The sequence below is a fragment of the Nothobranchius furzeri genome, chromosome 13 (assembly GCF_043380555.1).
Source record: "Nothobranchius furzeri strain GRZ-AD chromosome 13, NfurGRZ-RIMD1, whole genome shotgun sequence".
NCBI classification, from domain to species: domain Eukaryota; kingdom Metazoa; phylum Chordata; class Actinopteri; order Cyprinodontiformes; family Nothobranchiidae; genus Nothobranchius; species Nothobranchius furzeri.
The window spans coordinates 38,454,871-38,471,830 of NC_091753.1; the positions used below are offsets into that span (position 1 = coordinate 38,454,871).

The 16,960-nt window shown below is 45.5% G+C and overlaps 1 protein-coding gene across 4 annotated transcripts in view; it reads right to left on the minus strand.

The window, feature by feature from the left end:
* Window positions 1-277: 277 nt before the first annotated feature.
* The window catches only part of grik4 (glutamate receptor, ionotropic, kainate 4), a 352,270-nt gene continuing 335,587 nt past the window's right edge, over window positions 278-16,960 (minus strand). For 2 of the 4 annotated variants that reach the window (XR_011516047.1, XR_011516045.1), the window contains exons 15-22: window positions 16,705-16,814; window positions 15,773-15,946; window positions 14,894-15,059; window positions 14,089-14,314; window positions 10,167-10,295; window positions 9,957-10,075; window positions 5,279-7,307; window positions 278-2,783 (exon numbers count right to left, since the gene is read on the minus strand). Coding sequence is in view for 1 of the 4 variants with exons in the window: in XM_054742697.2 (XP_054598672.1) it covers window positions 6,918-7,307; window positions 9,957-10,075; window positions 10,167-10,295; window positions 14,089-14,314; window positions 14,894-15,059; window positions 15,773-15,946; window positions 16,705-16,814 (1,314 nt within the window). In the remaining 3 variants the exon portion in view is untranslated. Of the gene's footprint in view, window positions 2,784-4,401; window positions 7,308-9,956; window positions 10,076-10,166; window positions 10,296-14,088; window positions 14,315-14,893; window positions 15,060-15,772; window positions 15,947-16,704; window positions 16,815-16,960 lie in introns of those variants that run through there. The other 2 variants (XR_011516046.1, XM_054742697.2) reach the window with 2 other exon arrangements.

Genomic DNA, 16,960 nt, shown 5'->3' on the forward strand with positions numbered 1-16,960 from the left:
CCTCTAACCTGTGCACACACATGGACGTAATTTTAGGGGGGGGGGGGGGGGGGACATGTCCCCCCCACTTTTGCCAAAATTAAGTTTTGATCCCTGCACTTTTTACCATCCAAAAACAATATTACCTTATACTAAATTGACACTGGTTGAGCTCTGGGACCAAGCGGAAAACAACCGTTTGTGTAGAAGCCTGTTTCCCATTAGAACATACTGTAAAAGACACCCCCCCCCCCCGCCCCGTCTCCCCCCCACCCCCCCACCCGTCCCCTGCACATCTAAAGTGAAAATTACGTCCATGTGCACACACATCTACAATGTGATCAATGCGTCATCGCCTTTGGCTCCATCTTTTTGGTCGCCTCAGGATCAGGTCTCTGCTTTTTGTAGGTCCTGTTGGCTTTTTGATGTGGTCCTGTTGGCTTCATCAGAATGTGATCTCTGGCTTTCGCTGGAGCAGTTCACAGCAGAGTGTGAAGCAGCTGAGATGAGAATCAGCTCCTCTACATCCGAAACCATGGTCTTGAGTCAGAAAATGGTAGAATGCCATCTCCAGGTCAGGGACGAAGTCCTGTCTCAAGCAGAGGAGTTTTAGTATCTCGGGTTCTTGTGCATGAGTGAGGGAAGGAGCGCAAGATCGATAGACGGATTGATGCTGCATCTGCGTTGATGCAGATGTTGTACCGGTTTGTCGTGGTGAAGAGAGAACTGAGCCAGAAGGTGAAGCTCTCAATATACTACCCTCATCTATGGTCACGAGCTTTGGGTAGTGACCAAAATAATGAGGTCGCGGATACAAGCGACCAAAATGAGTTTTCTCCTCAGGGTGTCTGGGCTCTTTCCCGCCACACAACCTCAGATAAGCAGATGGAAATGGGTGGATGGCTTCATCAACAAATACAGGAATAAGAAAAAATAAAGGGACAAAACACAAAAGATAAACTAAGCTTCCATTTTTTATTTCTCTGAAAGACAGGCATTGTCCAGACCTTCTGGTGAACATGTTCAACAACTGTTAAGAAACAGAGGAGTGTAGAACAGCTTATTTTGTGTAAAAAAAGAAATAATCTTGAATATCTTTTGTATTTTTTTTAACTCATGAACAAGAACACTGGGGGGGGGGGGGGGGGGGGGGTGAAGATATGCAGCAAATTAGGTAGTTTACCACTGATATTCCACCACATGACCCAGTGATCGATAGCGTTTTGTGCAATGACTATAATTTTGGGATATTCAAAAGTGGATGCAATCTTGGCAAAAAGAAAATTTCCCTTGACACGAGCAGTTCTGGACCATTAAAATGAAACAATGCATTTTACTGACGGTAATCTTAAATAACCATCTCCTACAGAGTCTCCAGTGTTGCCATGTGCTACAGGTATTAAGCCAGGGGAGTGAAGCAGCTTTTACCACACCTCTGCAGGCACTCAGTGCTCATCATGGGCTCCATAAATCTGACTAGAGCAGCAGCTAGGCAGCACAGAGTAGAGATGCTCCTAATTTATGGCCCTGAAGCACCAGAGGCAGAGGAACAAGCACAATGGAATAAACTCGACTCAACAGTGTGTCTGTGTGTCAGGGTTTAATACGGATGCTGCATGTGGTGGATAAGCAACGTGACGAGCAGGTAAGTGATGCACCGGACAAAACCTGTCATCTATAATGGTGCAGTGGAGAGGCTGTGAGGCAGGCACTGTAAATCAGATGCAGGGTGTTCACTCACTGTCCACAGGAGACTTCCACTGAAAATCACAGTGATAGATGGGCTGAGAGTGAGTGGACGGTTGTGTAGAATGAACTGTTAAACTCATTAGCCTCTTTTGCGACTTCCCGCTGACAGAAATTCTCAGGCTGCGTGCTGACGTTATTTGGCTGTGAGAGAGAAATGAGAGGTAGATGCTTCAGGTTCTTTTGGTTCACTCAACACTCAGCAGCCCCCCCCCCCCCCCCCCAAGCTGCATCTGTGCATGTGTGTTTTAAAAGCAGGTGACAGATGTGAACAGCTGTGAAGGTCATATACATCCAAGCACATATAGAGAAAATGGATGATGTTTCCGGAAATATGTTTATTATGAAATAAAAATGTCAAAGTGAAAAATAAAGCACATAAACTACAGAAATCGTGCCAGCTCTTTCTCTGGGTCTCCTAGAGAAGGTCGGTCAGTGTCTCAGTGGAGTTTGTTTTAATTCTCTCTACTACGCCCCCACCCCGCGCGCCTTCCAGGTAATTGGCAATCTTATTCCAACTACGCTTGATTTAGCACCGTTGTAAATGTTTTCAGACTTTAAGACGTTGGCTTTAGGAGCAGATGAGAAACTTCAAACTCTCATCAGCTCCTCAGACCCATTCAGGAACTGGATAGACATATTTAAGTCAGTATTTTATCTTTTATTTTTGCTGGTGGCATAGAAATTTGACTTCAATAAGTTATTTAAAAAATATACGTCTTTAACATTAAATGTCTTTGAAGATGATTTATTGTACTAACAGTCTGTGACTTTATCCATTAATAAAGTGAGTCTATAGCTATGGTGTCCTATACTGGTCTTGGAGAGCCACTATTCTGTCTGGTTGAACCGTTTCTCTCCTTTAAACCAGATTCAGTGGTTGAATGACCTCTTCAGCATGTTCTCAAGTTCTGAAGGAGGCTTTTAATCAGCCATTGATACAAACCTGCAGAGAAAACATCTGAAGTGTGCAGGATAGTTGTCCTCGAGGACCAGGATTGGTCACCACTGGACTGTCACTTATACCGTATGGTTGGATATGTGTATAATATTTGGATCTGTAAAAAAATAGAATTTAAATAAAAGAATGAAAATAGAATTTACTGCAGGAATAAAAATAATAAAAACAAAAAACAATGTTGACTATCACTGAGAAACCATTTGAGTGATGTTCTTATACAAAAACTAAAAGTTATTTGTGGAGATAAAACATCAACGTTGCAAAGCAAACAGAGCCAGTGGTAGAGTTGCCATTCTCCATTCTAAGGCAAGATGTCCAAATACCAGGAAATAAAACTCCAAATCCTGCCATCTGATGATATTTCTCCTCCAGCCCTGCAGATAAAACCAGCATAAATTATGTTTTGGATGCTGGTATGCTATTCCAGGATGAGCTACTGGTAACTGTATGCTGGGCTTGCATGCCAGACCAGTTTCCCATCCAGCTAAACCAGCACCATAACACAACATTTGCTGGTCTATGCTGGATTTTTCAGCAGGGAGCTGTCTTCTCCATGTTCTCTAACAGGTGCACCAACATCCCCCCCCCCCCCCCCCAAAGGATAACTCACAAGATGGTCATTCCTATTAGAGACCTCTAAAAATGTATTAAAATTCTTAGTGAACGACCTCTTTAAAGCTTCTAAAGGTTTTGATAAAAAATATATGATGGATGCTTGAGAGTTAAGGTGGTATGGACGGTTGCATGGATTTCAACGAGCCAAACCAAAGAAAATGCTTGAATGATTTAAAGGTACAATATCTAAGAATTCTACAGTGAATCATTCACAAATGTTTTTTATCTGAAGTTCTATTACAAAAAAAAGGCTGAAATAAAAATAACAAAAACCAAATCTCTACTTGTCCCTATTGGTGTACAAGCTGGCATTAGCACTGACACAGCTAACCAGGAAGTGGTCTAAAACTCTCCTGAGCCATTACTCAAAAGCAAGGCACAACTAGTAGTGACTACATTTATCAAATGTTTAGATAACTATTATAAATCATGATATTAGTTTGAAAACTTGGTCAGTTAGCTTTACAACAAGGTAGGGATTGTGCTTACTTGGAAAGAGCAATGCATGTGGGTACTGTGCACCCCAAAGGTACCAAAATGTTCTGCTCTTTTTTTTAACACCAGTTGTTGCCAGGTGTATGCCAGTTACTGACTGACAACTTATGAGCAGCTGCTGTTAGGGTTAGTGACCAGCACCACCAGTCAGGTTGGCCTTCAATAACTCCTGGTTGAGAAATGGGACAACATTCCACATGTAAATGTGACCAGTCTGGCGACCAGGATGAGGAGGAGGATCCAAGATGTTGTGGATGCACATAAATCTTCCACATGCTACTGAGGTCATTAGAGTGAAAATGGGCAATTTCAAAATGGCTGATTAGCTAAATGGCCAAGTTTACGTTTCCTAATTAGTGTGAGAGAATGCAATCAACCAATCTATCAAGCAACTCAGAAAAAACTGTAAATACTTGCAGTAGAACATTGCAAGGAATTCTTGGTGGACATTCCTCACCTTTTTAGATGCACAATCCTTAAACTATGCCTTGCACAGGGCTGCCAACTATCATATGTTGCGCAATCCCCCCCCCCCCCCCAACCCCCAATGCATTTAAATATTCAAAAGTTGGCAGCCCTGCTTACAGTAAATGTGACCTATCAGATTTTTCAACAGCATGAGATTTATTGCCATGAAGCATTTTTACGAAAAATAAACTATTAACCAAACCAACATTTTCTTACCATTTTAGCCTAATTTGAAAGCCCCAGCAATGAGTGACATTCTGCTAGTATCCACTGTAGTGTTGCCTACTTAGCAAATCCTTTTCTAGTTTTTAGCAAGCATTCAAACCTCTCTTTAAAAAAACAGCAACTTTTTTCTCTTGTTAAGCCTAATTGATACTTCTGTCTGTGGAGGTGTGGAGGCACGCAGCAACCTTATCCATTGGCGCAAGGGCTCTCCAACAGACATGCAAGGATGGACGGCGACGAACAATCCATCGAACGCAGTGAAGAGAGGAGAACGCTTGTTTGTGATTGGTTGACCCAACAGCCCAAGATCATTTCCAGCTTGACGCTGCTGTCTCCTTGGCTCCAGGGGAATTTTTTTGTAACAAGTTTTAGTTCCTCGTCATCAAGCTGTTTGAGCTCCACCAAAATTCACCCTGTGTCAACCATTGCTCCTTTAATGGATTTGCATTTAAAAGCTGAAGTAAATGAACTGTTGTCAACTAAATGTCAGTGCAATGGTAGGTAGACCTGCCAGAAATTATCTACTCCACCTGCGGTTCCTGATGGAGAATTGCTTTGGAATACTGATACACCAATGGAGAAGTTACAATGGAATTTTTTTCTGTCAATTCATGAGCATGTGAGTGGAAATCAAATGAAAGGAAATATAACCTAGACCAGGGGTGCCCAATCCTGGTCCTAGAGGGCCGTATCAAGCACATTTTAGTGGTTTCTCTGCTCCAACACACTTGATTCAGTAGTTGAATGACCTGAGCAGAAGCTCATAACATTAACAAGCCTGTTAATCACCTGCTGATTGAAATCAGGTGTGTTTCCCAGAGCATTCGCTGACAGCCCAGTCCTCGTATACAGAGCAGGAAAGATTTGCCCCTCTGTTCTCAAACTCAAAATACATTGTTAATGTCAAATAGCAAAGCTACCACCAGATAATTTATACTTTTAAACATACTGTGACATTTGAACTCCCTTTTAGGACAGAAAATAGCCACTTTCCTTACTAAAGAGTTGGCAGCATGGGTCCTCGGTTCATAACACTTTTTAACTCTGACCGGTTTAATTAACTAACATTTTTAGTGTACAGCGCCTTGTTTGGTTGTAATGCCTTGTGAATGCGCTTTATAAATAAAATTGGATTGGATGATCTTTGCGAATGATACTGACTTTGGAACAATTTTATGCTAATGTTTGAACCTAAGGACGCCTGTGCCAATTTTACCTACAGTCTCCATGAAAAGCTTTTTATTTAACTTTTTTTTCGATGCACTTACTGAAAACAGAACATTCAATAAATGCTTAACTGTCTTGACCTTTAAAAGACCTAAAATAAACTGCTGCAATAAAAAAAAACCTTTACCGTTCCAGGGACTTTATGGATTTAGGTACTTCTAATAAACGCTGGGTTTGATTCATATGTGGGTAAATCCAAAGCACTCCTGATGAAGTGAGCAGCTGAAAATAGTCTGTAACCTGTTACGGAGAACAGCGCGCAACAAACAGGTAGAAATTTAAAGAAGAAATCACAGAGAAGCCTTCGGACGAGATGAAAAATGCATGAAGAGTGGAATACAAATGAAGAGAAGAATGATGTCCTGACATACAGTAGAGGAGGAAGGATGTAAATGGATGTGTTTCTAGGAGTAAAGCTGTCAGGATTTGAAGCAGGTATTTTTCAGCTCAGCCACCACTTTAAAAATTACTCATATGACGACCACCTGCCAACACCTCCAGACACGCAGCCCTGTCTTTCAGAGATGCCAACGGTTAAAAGATTTTTTAATAGAATACTGTTACTATAAAAGAAGTCATTGTGTCTGTATTGTCTTGGGTTGAGTTGGTTGTTTTCTCAAGGCTGCGGTGCTTTCTTCAGCCACAAAGTAACACTCATTGTTTTTGGCACTTTGAAAATAAAAGCAGTATGAAGAACGATCTTGGATTACTTTGTTCACCTTTGCAGCTCTTTCAGAGGCAATACAGGCTCAGGTAAAAAATAAAGAAGTAGTTTTAAGTTTCAATTTTCAAGAATAGAATAACAATATTTAGTATTGATAACCAGAAGACGGAAATAATTTAAAAAAGAAAGAAAGAAAAAAAGAAATAGCACAATGATAAATGACTGAAAATACTGCATAGTACAAATGCCCCGTAGCTGTGAATGTCTGTTCTGCTTTCTAGGGCACAAAGGGCCAACAGGGACAGACCACAATGAGAGACTCATCAGTTTTTCCTCTTACAGAGGCAAAAATTCACCCAAGGAGATTCCAAAAACTGACTTTGGGCTGTTGCCTTCAGGGCGAAGCTGAGTCCACAGCGCCGTCCTGCCCTTCAAAGCTCCAAATGGCTGAATAAAAATACCTCAACATCTTTTTTGATCCCTGGAATAAAGAGAGTTGGCTGCTGGAAAAATCAGTCCTGCTGGATTCCCCGAGCGTTATTCAGGTTCACTGCTATTTGTGGTCTTGTCCCACTCTATGCTTTCCACACTATGTGTGGGGGATGGAAGGGTTCCTGTGGCCCCCGCAGGACGCATCCTCAGTCCCTGGAAGCGTCTGCATTCAGGACAGATCCGGATGTGGCTGCATCCCCTCGCCACCAGGGCAGCCTCCTGAGCAAGTCTGTGAGACAGAGGCTCCGGCAGTCCTGTGCCTCCGCAGAGTTTGCCGTTGCTGAGACTCACAGCGGCGGCCCGTGCTCGACGCTCCTCCAGGGGCAAAGGCCGCGGCCGCAGCATGGTTGCCGGTCGCCTACGCCTCACCTGCAGGCTGTCGCGACACAGCACGATCCCATGGAGCTCCCGCAGCATTTCCTCACACATTGACTGCTGCATGCACACACAGGAGGGAAAAAATAATAGGGTAGAGGGGGATGAGAGGGAGAGAAATGGCCAGAACACTCATTGATTGACTGACTCTGTCAGGACAGACTGATGGGCATCACAGACACATAACACATACAGCACACGTCATGGTTACATTCATATAGAAAAGTAGAGGTATTGCACAGACTTAAAACTGAAGTTTTTTCTCCTTTACAGCTGCATGCATGGATATAGAAACTCATATGCAAGTACAGACGTAGACAAATTGTTGGTACCCTTCGGTCAATGAAAGAAAAAACCAACAATGGTCACAGAAATAACTTGAATTTGACAAAAGTAATAATAAATGGCATTTCTATGAAATACCAATGAAAGTTAAACATTGCTTTTCAACCATGCTTCAACAGATTTATATTTATATCTTTGGGGCAGCAGTAGCTCAGGTGGTAGAGCGGGTTGCCTCATGATCGGAGGGTCATGGGTTTGACTCCAGCTCCCGCCAGGGGTATCCTGCTGTTGTGCCCTTGGGCAAGATACTTCACCCAACTTGCCTGTGTTAGTGGTGGTCAGAGGGGCCGACGGCGCCAAATGGCAGCCTCTCCTCTGTCAGACCTCCCCAGGGCGGCTGTGGCTACAAGTAGCTTACCATCACTAGCAATGTGTGAATGTGAGAGTGTGTGAAAGCGCCTTTGGGGGTCTTGAAAAGCGCTATATAAGTTCAATGCATTATTATTATTATTATTAATGAAAAAAAACTCATGGAACAGGCCTTGACAAAAAAAGAGTAGTACCCCTAACTTCATATTTTGTTGCACAGCTTTTTGAGACAATCCTGTAACTGTCAGTGAGACTTCTGCATCTCTCAGCAGGTATTTTGGCCCACTCTTCATGTGCAAACAGCTCCAGTTGTCTTAGGTTTGAAGGGCTCCTTCTCCAGATGGCATGTTTTAGCTCCTTCCAAAAATGCTCAGTAGAATTGAAGTCATGGCTCATAGAAGGCGAATGTTTTTAGCTGTGTTTTGGGTCATCGTCCTGTTGCAAAACCCATGACCTGCGACTGAGACCAAGCTTCCTGACACTGGCCAGCACATTTCTCTCTAGAATCCCTTGATCGTCTTGAGATTTCACTGTATGCTGCACAGATTCAAGACACCCTCTGCCAGATGCAGCAAAGCAGCCCAGAACATAACAAAGCCTCCTCCATGTTTCACAGTAGGGACAGTGTTCTGCTCTTGATTTGCTTCATTTTTCTGTCTGTGGGCATAGAGCTGATGTACCTTGGTAAAAAGTTCCATTTTTGTCTCATCTGTCCATATGACATTCTCCCAGAAGCTCAGTGGCTTGTTAACATGTAGTTTGGCATATTCCAATCAGGCTTTTTTCTGATTTGTTTTGAACAGTGGTGTCCTCCTTCGTCATCACCCATGTAGTTCACTTTGGCTCAAACAATGATGGATGCTGTGATATGACACATATTTTCCTTGAGCCTGAAGTTCACCTTGGCTCTCTTTAGAAGTTTTCCAGGGTTCCTTTGTTATCGTTCGTATTATCCGTCTATTTATTTGTCATTAATTTTCACCCTGCAGCCATGTCCAGGGACGTTGGCTACTGTTCCATGGATCTTAAATTTTTGAAAAATACGTGCAACTGTAGTCACATGATCATCTAGCTGTTTGGAGATTGTCTTATACCTTATACCTTTAATATGCTTGTCTATAATTTTCTTTCTAATCTCCTGAGACAACTCTTTCCTTCGCTCCCATGTTGAGTGTGGTACACACCATGCCACCAAATAACACAGTGACTACCTGGAGCCTTATAAATAAGCCCACTGTAGAAACCTGTGATGCTAATTAGTGAACACACCTTGAATTAACATGTCCCTTTGGTCACATTATTCTCAGTATGTTCTAGGGGTACCATCGTTTTTTGTCCAGGCCTTATTTCATGAGTTTATTTTTTCAAATAATTCCAACAACTTGGGCCACATCTGTAGAATACATTTACCATGGGACAAATTACAGCCAAGCATCAAGTTTATGTCAAAATAACTTCATCATGACATTCACCTACTTTTGATAACTATTTCATCCTGAAGTAGTTACTGTTTTGAAAATTTCAAATGCTCAAATGCAGAAGAGAACTAGTTAATCAGTCAGTCACACGGCAATAGTTTGATGCATTTATATGCGCACAGGTGGGGAACAGAGGAGATTCAGGTGACTTTGTAGATTGCTTGGTTATTGGAAAGAGATAAGCTGAATTGTGTAAACTCAAATAATCTCAAACTATAGTTTCTTGAACATAATGGGTTCACTGGACTCCAACATCATCCACAATATCCAGATCTAAATCCAGTCCAGAACCTTTGGGATGCAGTTGAACGGGAGACTGATGTCACCTTGTTAATATGTATTCTCTACTAATGAAAGCAAACTACATTCATTACTCAGGTTCATCTGCATTAACTCACTTTGAATTGATTTGCTTCAAAAATGTGAGGCATATGTTTATTTAATGCTTGACACATGCATGAATCCATTTTCTAAGCTACATTGAGTTGCTGTGTGTTTCAGCAAAACCTCACAACTTTACAAGTAGAGGGAGGGAGAAAGACAGCAAGCAGATGCAGGTTAAAAAGTCTCCCCTCACCTCGTTCCCAGGTGTTTGTTTTAACATCCAAACAAACTCAAGCACAGCCATAAAGATAGCCACCAGCAGGCCACACACTAGCACCACAAAGATTCCACCGATGTTCTCCATACCGAGACCTGGGGGACAAAATAGGAAATATGAGTATAAATGAGCTCAAGTTGAACATATTTGAGGTAATAATTAACAAAAATCAGCAAAAGAAACAACCTTTAGCACGGTGGTCCTCTTCCTTTGGACACTTGCCGCCATCCCACCACTTCCTCTTGAGAATTTCTAAGCGATTGTCCTCCTGTAACTTGAGGATGGCTAGGTCAAACTCATCCCGATACACTGACCCTGACGGAAAGAGAGGGGTAAAACTCACCCACTGTACAAGTAGTTATGAAAATATAGAATCATGACATTGATTCCTCCTCCTTGAACCGTCACCTTATCGTGGTGGAGGAGTTTGAGTGCCCTAATGATCCTAGGAGCTATGTTGTCTGGGGCACTTTGTGCCCCTGGTAGGGTCTCCCATGACAAATTGGTCTTAGGTGAAGGGTGAGACGAAGAACGGTTCACAGGATCTTTCATGGAGGTAAAGTCAAAGCGTCGGAGTACCCGGCCCGGAGGGTTACCGGGGTCCTACCCTGGAGCCAGGCCTGGGGCTGGGGCCCGAGAGCGAGTGCCTTGTGGCCGGGCTTTCGCCCATGGGGCCCGGCCGGGCCCAGCCCGAACCGGATACATGAGCTCATCCAACTGTGGACACACCACCCGCAGGAGGAACATGAAGGGTCCGGTGCAATGTGGATCGGGTGGCAGACCAAGGCGGGAGCCTTGGCGGTCCGATCCCCGGACAAGAAAACTGGTTTTTGGGACATGGAACGTCACCTCGCTGGCAAGGAAGGAGCAGGAGCTTGTGGCAGAGGTTGAGCGGTACCGGCTAGATATAGTCGGCCTAAACTTGACACATAGCTTTGGCTCTGGAACCCAAGTTCTTGAGAGGGGTTGGACACTCTCCTTTGCTGGAGTTGCTCCGGGTGAGAGGCGGAGGGCTGGGGTTGGCTTTTTGTTAGCCCCAAGACTCTCTGCCTGTGTGTTGGGGTTTACCCCAGGGGACGAGAGGGTAGCTTCCCTGCGCCTTCAGGTCGGGAAACGGGTCCTGACTGTTGTTTGTGCTTATGGGCCAAATATCAGTTCAGAGTACCCACCCTTTTTGGAGTCCCTGGGACGAGTGCTAGATAGTACTCCCTCAGGGGACTCCATTGTCCTGCTGGGGACTTCAATGCTCACGTGGGCAATGCCAGCTTGACCTGGAGGGGTGTGATTGGGAGGAACGGCCCGCCTGATCTGAACTCGAGTGGTGTTTCATTATTGGACTTCTGTGCAAGCCGCAGTTTGGCCATAACGAACACCATGTTCGAACATAAGGATGCCCATCGGTACACTTGGTACCAGGGCAGCCTAGGTCGCAGGTCGATGATAGACTTTGTAGACCTATCATCTGACCTGCGGCCGTATGTTTTGGACACCCGAGTGAAGAAAGGAGCGGAGCTGTCAACTGATCACCACCTGGTGGTGAGTTGGATCTGATGGCAGGGGAAGATGCCGCGTAGACCTGGCAGACCCAAACGCATAGTGAGGGTCTGCTGGGAACACCTGGCAGAAGAACCTGTTAAGACAGTCTTCAACTCCCACCTCCGGCAGAGCTTTGACCGCGTCAAGAGAGCAGTGGGGGACATTGACTCCGAGTGGGCCTTGTTCCACTCTGCGATTAATGAGGCAGCTGTTGCTAGCTGTGGTCGCAAGGTGGCCGGTGCCAGTCGTGGTGGCAACCCCCGTACCGCTGGTGGACACCAGAGGTTCGGGGAGCCGTCAGGCTGAAGAAGGAGGCCTACAGGGCGTGGTTGGTCTGTGGGTCTCCGGAGGCAGCAGACAGGTACCGGATAGCCAAGCGGGGTGCAGCAGTGGCAGTTGCCGAGGCAAAATCTCGGGCATGGGAGGAGTTTGGTGAGGCCTTGGAGAAAGACTATCGATCAGCTCCAAAGAGGTTCTGGCAAACTGTCCGGTGCCTCAGGAGAGGAAGGCAGCAACTCGCTCACACTGTTTACAGTGGGGATGGGGAGCTCCTAACGTCAAATGAGGCTATAGTCGGACGGTGGAAGGAATAATTTGAGGAGCTCCTCAATCCCATCTATGCACATTCCGAGGAGGAACCAGAGCCGGGAGACCTGGGGATGGACTGTCCAATCTCGGGGGCGGAAGTTGCTGAGGTAGTCAAACAACTACACAGCGGCGGAGCCCCGGGGGCAGATGAGGTTCACCCTGGGTATCTCAAGGCTATGGATGTTTTAGGGCTGTCATGGTTGACACGTCTCTGCAACATTGCCTGGTCATCGGGGGCAGTTCCTGTGGAGTGGCAGACCGGGGTGGTGGTCCCCATCTTTAAGAAGGGTGACCTGAGGGTGTGTTCCAACTATAGGGGGGTCACACTCCTCAGCCTCCCTGGAAAGGTCTACTCCAAGGTACTGGAGAGGAGGGTCCGATCGATAGTTGAATCTCAGATTGAGGAGGAGCAATGTGATTTTCGTCCTGGCCGTGGAACTGTGGACCAGCTCTATACCCTTGCAAGGGTGGTGGGGTGGGGGGTGGGGGTGGGGTGGGGGGGATGGGAGTTTTCCCAACCAATCCACATGTGTTTTGTGGATTTGGAGAAGGCTTATGACCGTGTCCCCAGGGGCACCCTGTGGGGGACACTCCAGGAGTATGGGGTGGGTGGCTTTCTGTTAAGGGCCATTCAGTCCCTTTACCAGAGGAGCGTGAGTTTGGTCCGCATAGCCGGTAGTAAGTTGGACCTGTTCCTGGTGAGGGTTGGACTCCCCCAGGGCTGCCCTTTGTCACCAGTTCTGTTCATTACCTTTATGGACAGAATTTCTAGGTGCAGCCGTGGTGTGGAGTGTGTCGAGTTTGGTGGCAGGAGAATCTCGTCTCTGCTTTTTGCGGATGACGTGGTCCTCCTAGCTTCATCCAGCTCTGACCTTCAGCTCTTGCTGGGTAGGTTCACGGCCGAGTGTGAAGCGGCTGGGATGAGGATCAGCACCTCCAAATCTGAGACCATGATTCTCGACCAGAAAAGGGTTGCTTGCCATCTCCAGGACGGGGGAGAGGTCCTACCTCAAGTGGAGGAGTTTAAGTATCTCGGGGTCTTGTTCACGAGTGAGGGTAGGATGGATCGGGAGATCGACAGGCGGATTGGTTCGGCGTCTGCAGTGATGCGGACGCTGAGCTGATCTGTCGTGGTGAAGAGGGAGCTGAGCCAGAAAGCCAGGCTCTCGATTTACCGGTTGATCTACGTCCCAATCCTCACCTATGGTCATGAGCTTTGGGTAATGACCGAAAGAACGAGATCGCGGATACAAGCGGCCGAAATGAGTTTCCTCCGTAGGGTGGCCGGGCTCAGCCTTAGCGATAGGGTGAGGAGCTCGGACATTCGGGAGGGACTCGGAGTATAACCGCTGCTCCTCTGGATTGAAAGTAGCCAGTTGAGGTGGTTTGGGCATCTGGTCAGGATGCCTCCTGGACGCCTCCCTGGGGAGGTGTTTCGGGCATGTCCTGCCGGCAGGAGGCCCCCGGGTCGACCCAGGACACGTTGGAGAGGTTACATCTCCAATCTGGTCTGGGAACGCCTTGGGGTCCTGCCGGAGGAGCTGTTGGAGAAGGCTGGGGAGAGGACGGTCTGGAGCTCCCTAGTTGGGATGCTGCCCCCACGACCCGGACCCGGATAAGCGGAGGAAGACGACGACGACGACATTGAAAGGTATGAATTGATTTTGTAGTGTTACAGAGCCTCTTCATGATAAAGCAGAATTGTATCCTTTAACCCTCTGGAGGCAGGCGTTGCAGATTTGCAAAAGTTGAAACTTATCTACCTGGTTACTCCACAATGTGGAGTCCACATACGTATTTCATGAGCATTTTTTAACTCAGAAGTAACCCTGAAGGGCTTAGTTGTTCGTCCTTTTATCAAAATTTTTTTCGAGCCTGAGAGGGTTAAATATCAAAAGAATCTTGTTTATTTTTGGTTTATTTCACCTCCTCTGCAGACTGAAACAACCTCTAATCCTCCTCATGCTGTTCTCTCCTCACTCACCCAGTGGCATGCCAATGCCGTAGCCCTTGGTGTCCAGCAGCCCTCCGATCTGAGTCAGGTTGCAGTTCCTCTGGTGGTAATACTCATTCATGGTGCTCTCTAACAGGTAGGCGTAGTTCGAGTTGAGGACACGAGCAATCCCCTCCTCTGTGCTCTTCACAAACACACTGGGCTCTTTTGAGTGCATGAAGTTCCACATCCGCTGGTAGGTCTGGTACCGAGAGTTCTGCACAGCAGTGAGATAGGATCAAGAGAAGCAAAAGTCTTTATTTACATATAAATATTGCTCCCTTTTACTGATTAGAAGATAAGTTTTTATTTGTTTACCGTTTTCCTTTCTGTGACTGATGGATTTGATTCAAACTGATTTACCTGAATGCATCTTCTTTATCGCAGTTTTCTTTTACAAACCTTTTTTCCATTTGAGCAGCTACAGATTTCAGAGCAGAAACTTCAAATCATATCACCTCCTGTCTTACATTTCCTCTTAACCAGTCTCCTCTGCTCTATTCAAGGTCCAGCGGATGTTAAAGCATCAAAGAGTACAGGTCTTTTATCTGTTCTCCGATCCCATCCTTCAATGTCCCTCTCTCCTCTAACACTCGGATTTTCCTCATCTTTATCTGTTCCTCTCTGAGGTCAAATACCTAGAATATAAACGAGGCTGGAGTGCTTATTGTCTGGTTGTGTGAGCAGCAGGTGGTAAACACATAAAACATGATGAGGATGACATTACTGGTGACTGATCACATGATCTGAGCTGAAATTGGCTCACATGAGAGAAGTGAGGTGTGTTTGCTCTCACCATGAAGAAAGTCATGGTGGACCCTCCGTGCATGGTGCCGTACTCTATCGCCGTCTGATCTGCCAGGTCGTCCACCGACTCTATGGGAACCTCCATCCTCTGAACTGTCAGAAAGGCAGCCAGGTTGGCCGTGTATGAAGAGATGATGATTAACGTAAAGGCCCACCTGTGTGTGATGACAGCATAAAGGAAATGGCAGTTACTCTGAACACAAACCTTTGGTGTGCTGTATGAAGGATGATTGTGTTAACAAGAGGATTCCAACTATCACACACCTGAGAGGAGACATGGCAGGAGTTTGACTGATGACATGGTGAACGGATGAATGAAAGGGTTAAAATGAGGAAGGTGACAAACTTGAGTTAAGGTAATGTTTTATCTGGAAAGCAGACAGACAGACAGATGATATCTCAAGGATGTGCATACACAAAATACCATCATCACGGTTTGAAAATTGGAAAATAATTTCTGAAGGGATGTAACTTACAAGTTACCATTTAATGCTTCTGAAAGCCAAAATTCTGTGATCTCAAGCTTTCTCATCCATCATAAAGAACATAAAGTGCCTTTAGTCAGCTGTGTCAGGATGTTTCGACTGAAGCAAACAGGAAACTGTTCTGGATCAGCTCCTCTTCAACCTTCAACACTTGGAAGGTTGAAGAGATGTTGATAAATTACAGTAGCCTGTTTGGGACATTTGGGCCTGATCCATGTGAGATTTATGTAGTTTGTGGGGCTCAGACATGTTGAGATCAGATCATGTTTGAAAAGCAGAACAGTAAAAACCAGAGATGAAACGTGTTTATAATGAAGCAAAATAAAGACAGAACGGAGCTGAATGTGAGAACAGTCATGCTGACAACTGGTCCCAGTACTGACCACACTCCACTGACACAGCGTGTAGACAGAGCTCTGGGAGCGATGGTGGATCCCTGCTGCATGAATCCTCCAACTGGGAACCAGAAACTGTTGCCAAGTGAGTACTGGTTGATCAGCAGGTTGCAGCGTCCCTTTAGACAAGGATGGGGGTTGTACCACTCGTAAGGTGTCAGTCTGGGTAGGAGGAGACAGCAGAGGTTATATAAACAGAGAGAGTCAGGAGGAATGAAGCAACATGAGTGAAAACCCAAGAGATGGAGAGAGAGGAATGAATGAATAACAAAAAGAGAAACAACTACAACAATGAAGTCAGCACAAAGTCACCTTGGCTCTCCAGAGAGACAAATAAACCTCGTTTTCACTCTGAATTTAATTGCGGAGGCATCAGCAGTGTGTTTGTGTTTTCTGTTGCTTCTACTGGAAACATAGTAACATTATGTGAAAAATCATTTATGTGCAGGACTGAGACATTCATCAATCTGCTAGTTTTAATAAACAACAAGAGCTTCTGATCTGAAATGAATCAGAAATGTACAAAACTATCAAGATGAAGTTCAGAATCAGTTCCATCCCTGACCAGCAGGTGGCAGTGTAGTTCTGGCCGCTGACTAGAGAAAATCTTCCAGCATGATGGGGCGATCAACCACAGAAACTTGAGAGAGAGAGAGAGAGAGAGAGAGAGAGAGAGAGAGAGAGAGAGAGAGAGAGAGAGAGAGAGAGAGAGAGAGAGACAGAGAGAGAGAGGGAGAGAGAGAGAGAGAGAGAGAGAGAGAGAGAGAGACAGAGAGAGAGAGACAGAGAGAGACCAGACACCTGCTTCCTGCTCGGTGTATCCCCCTGCAACTCTTTTTGTGTGTCTAATCTCTGAACACAACCTTTTGTTCATCTTTTGAACGTTTTTCTTTCTCATCTGAGGTGATTGAGCTTTTTACCTCGCCACTAGAAAGAGGATGCAGCTGACAGCCAAGTAGGCCAGGAGCATGAAGAGCCAGACGCCAGGGGAGAAGGGATCCAGGAAGGAGAAGTGTCCTGGCCGACGTCCCTGGAAAACACACACACACACACACACACACACACACACACACACACACACACACACACACACACACACACACACACACACACACACACACACACACACACACACACACACACACACACACAAACACACAGAATCATTTGTTTTCA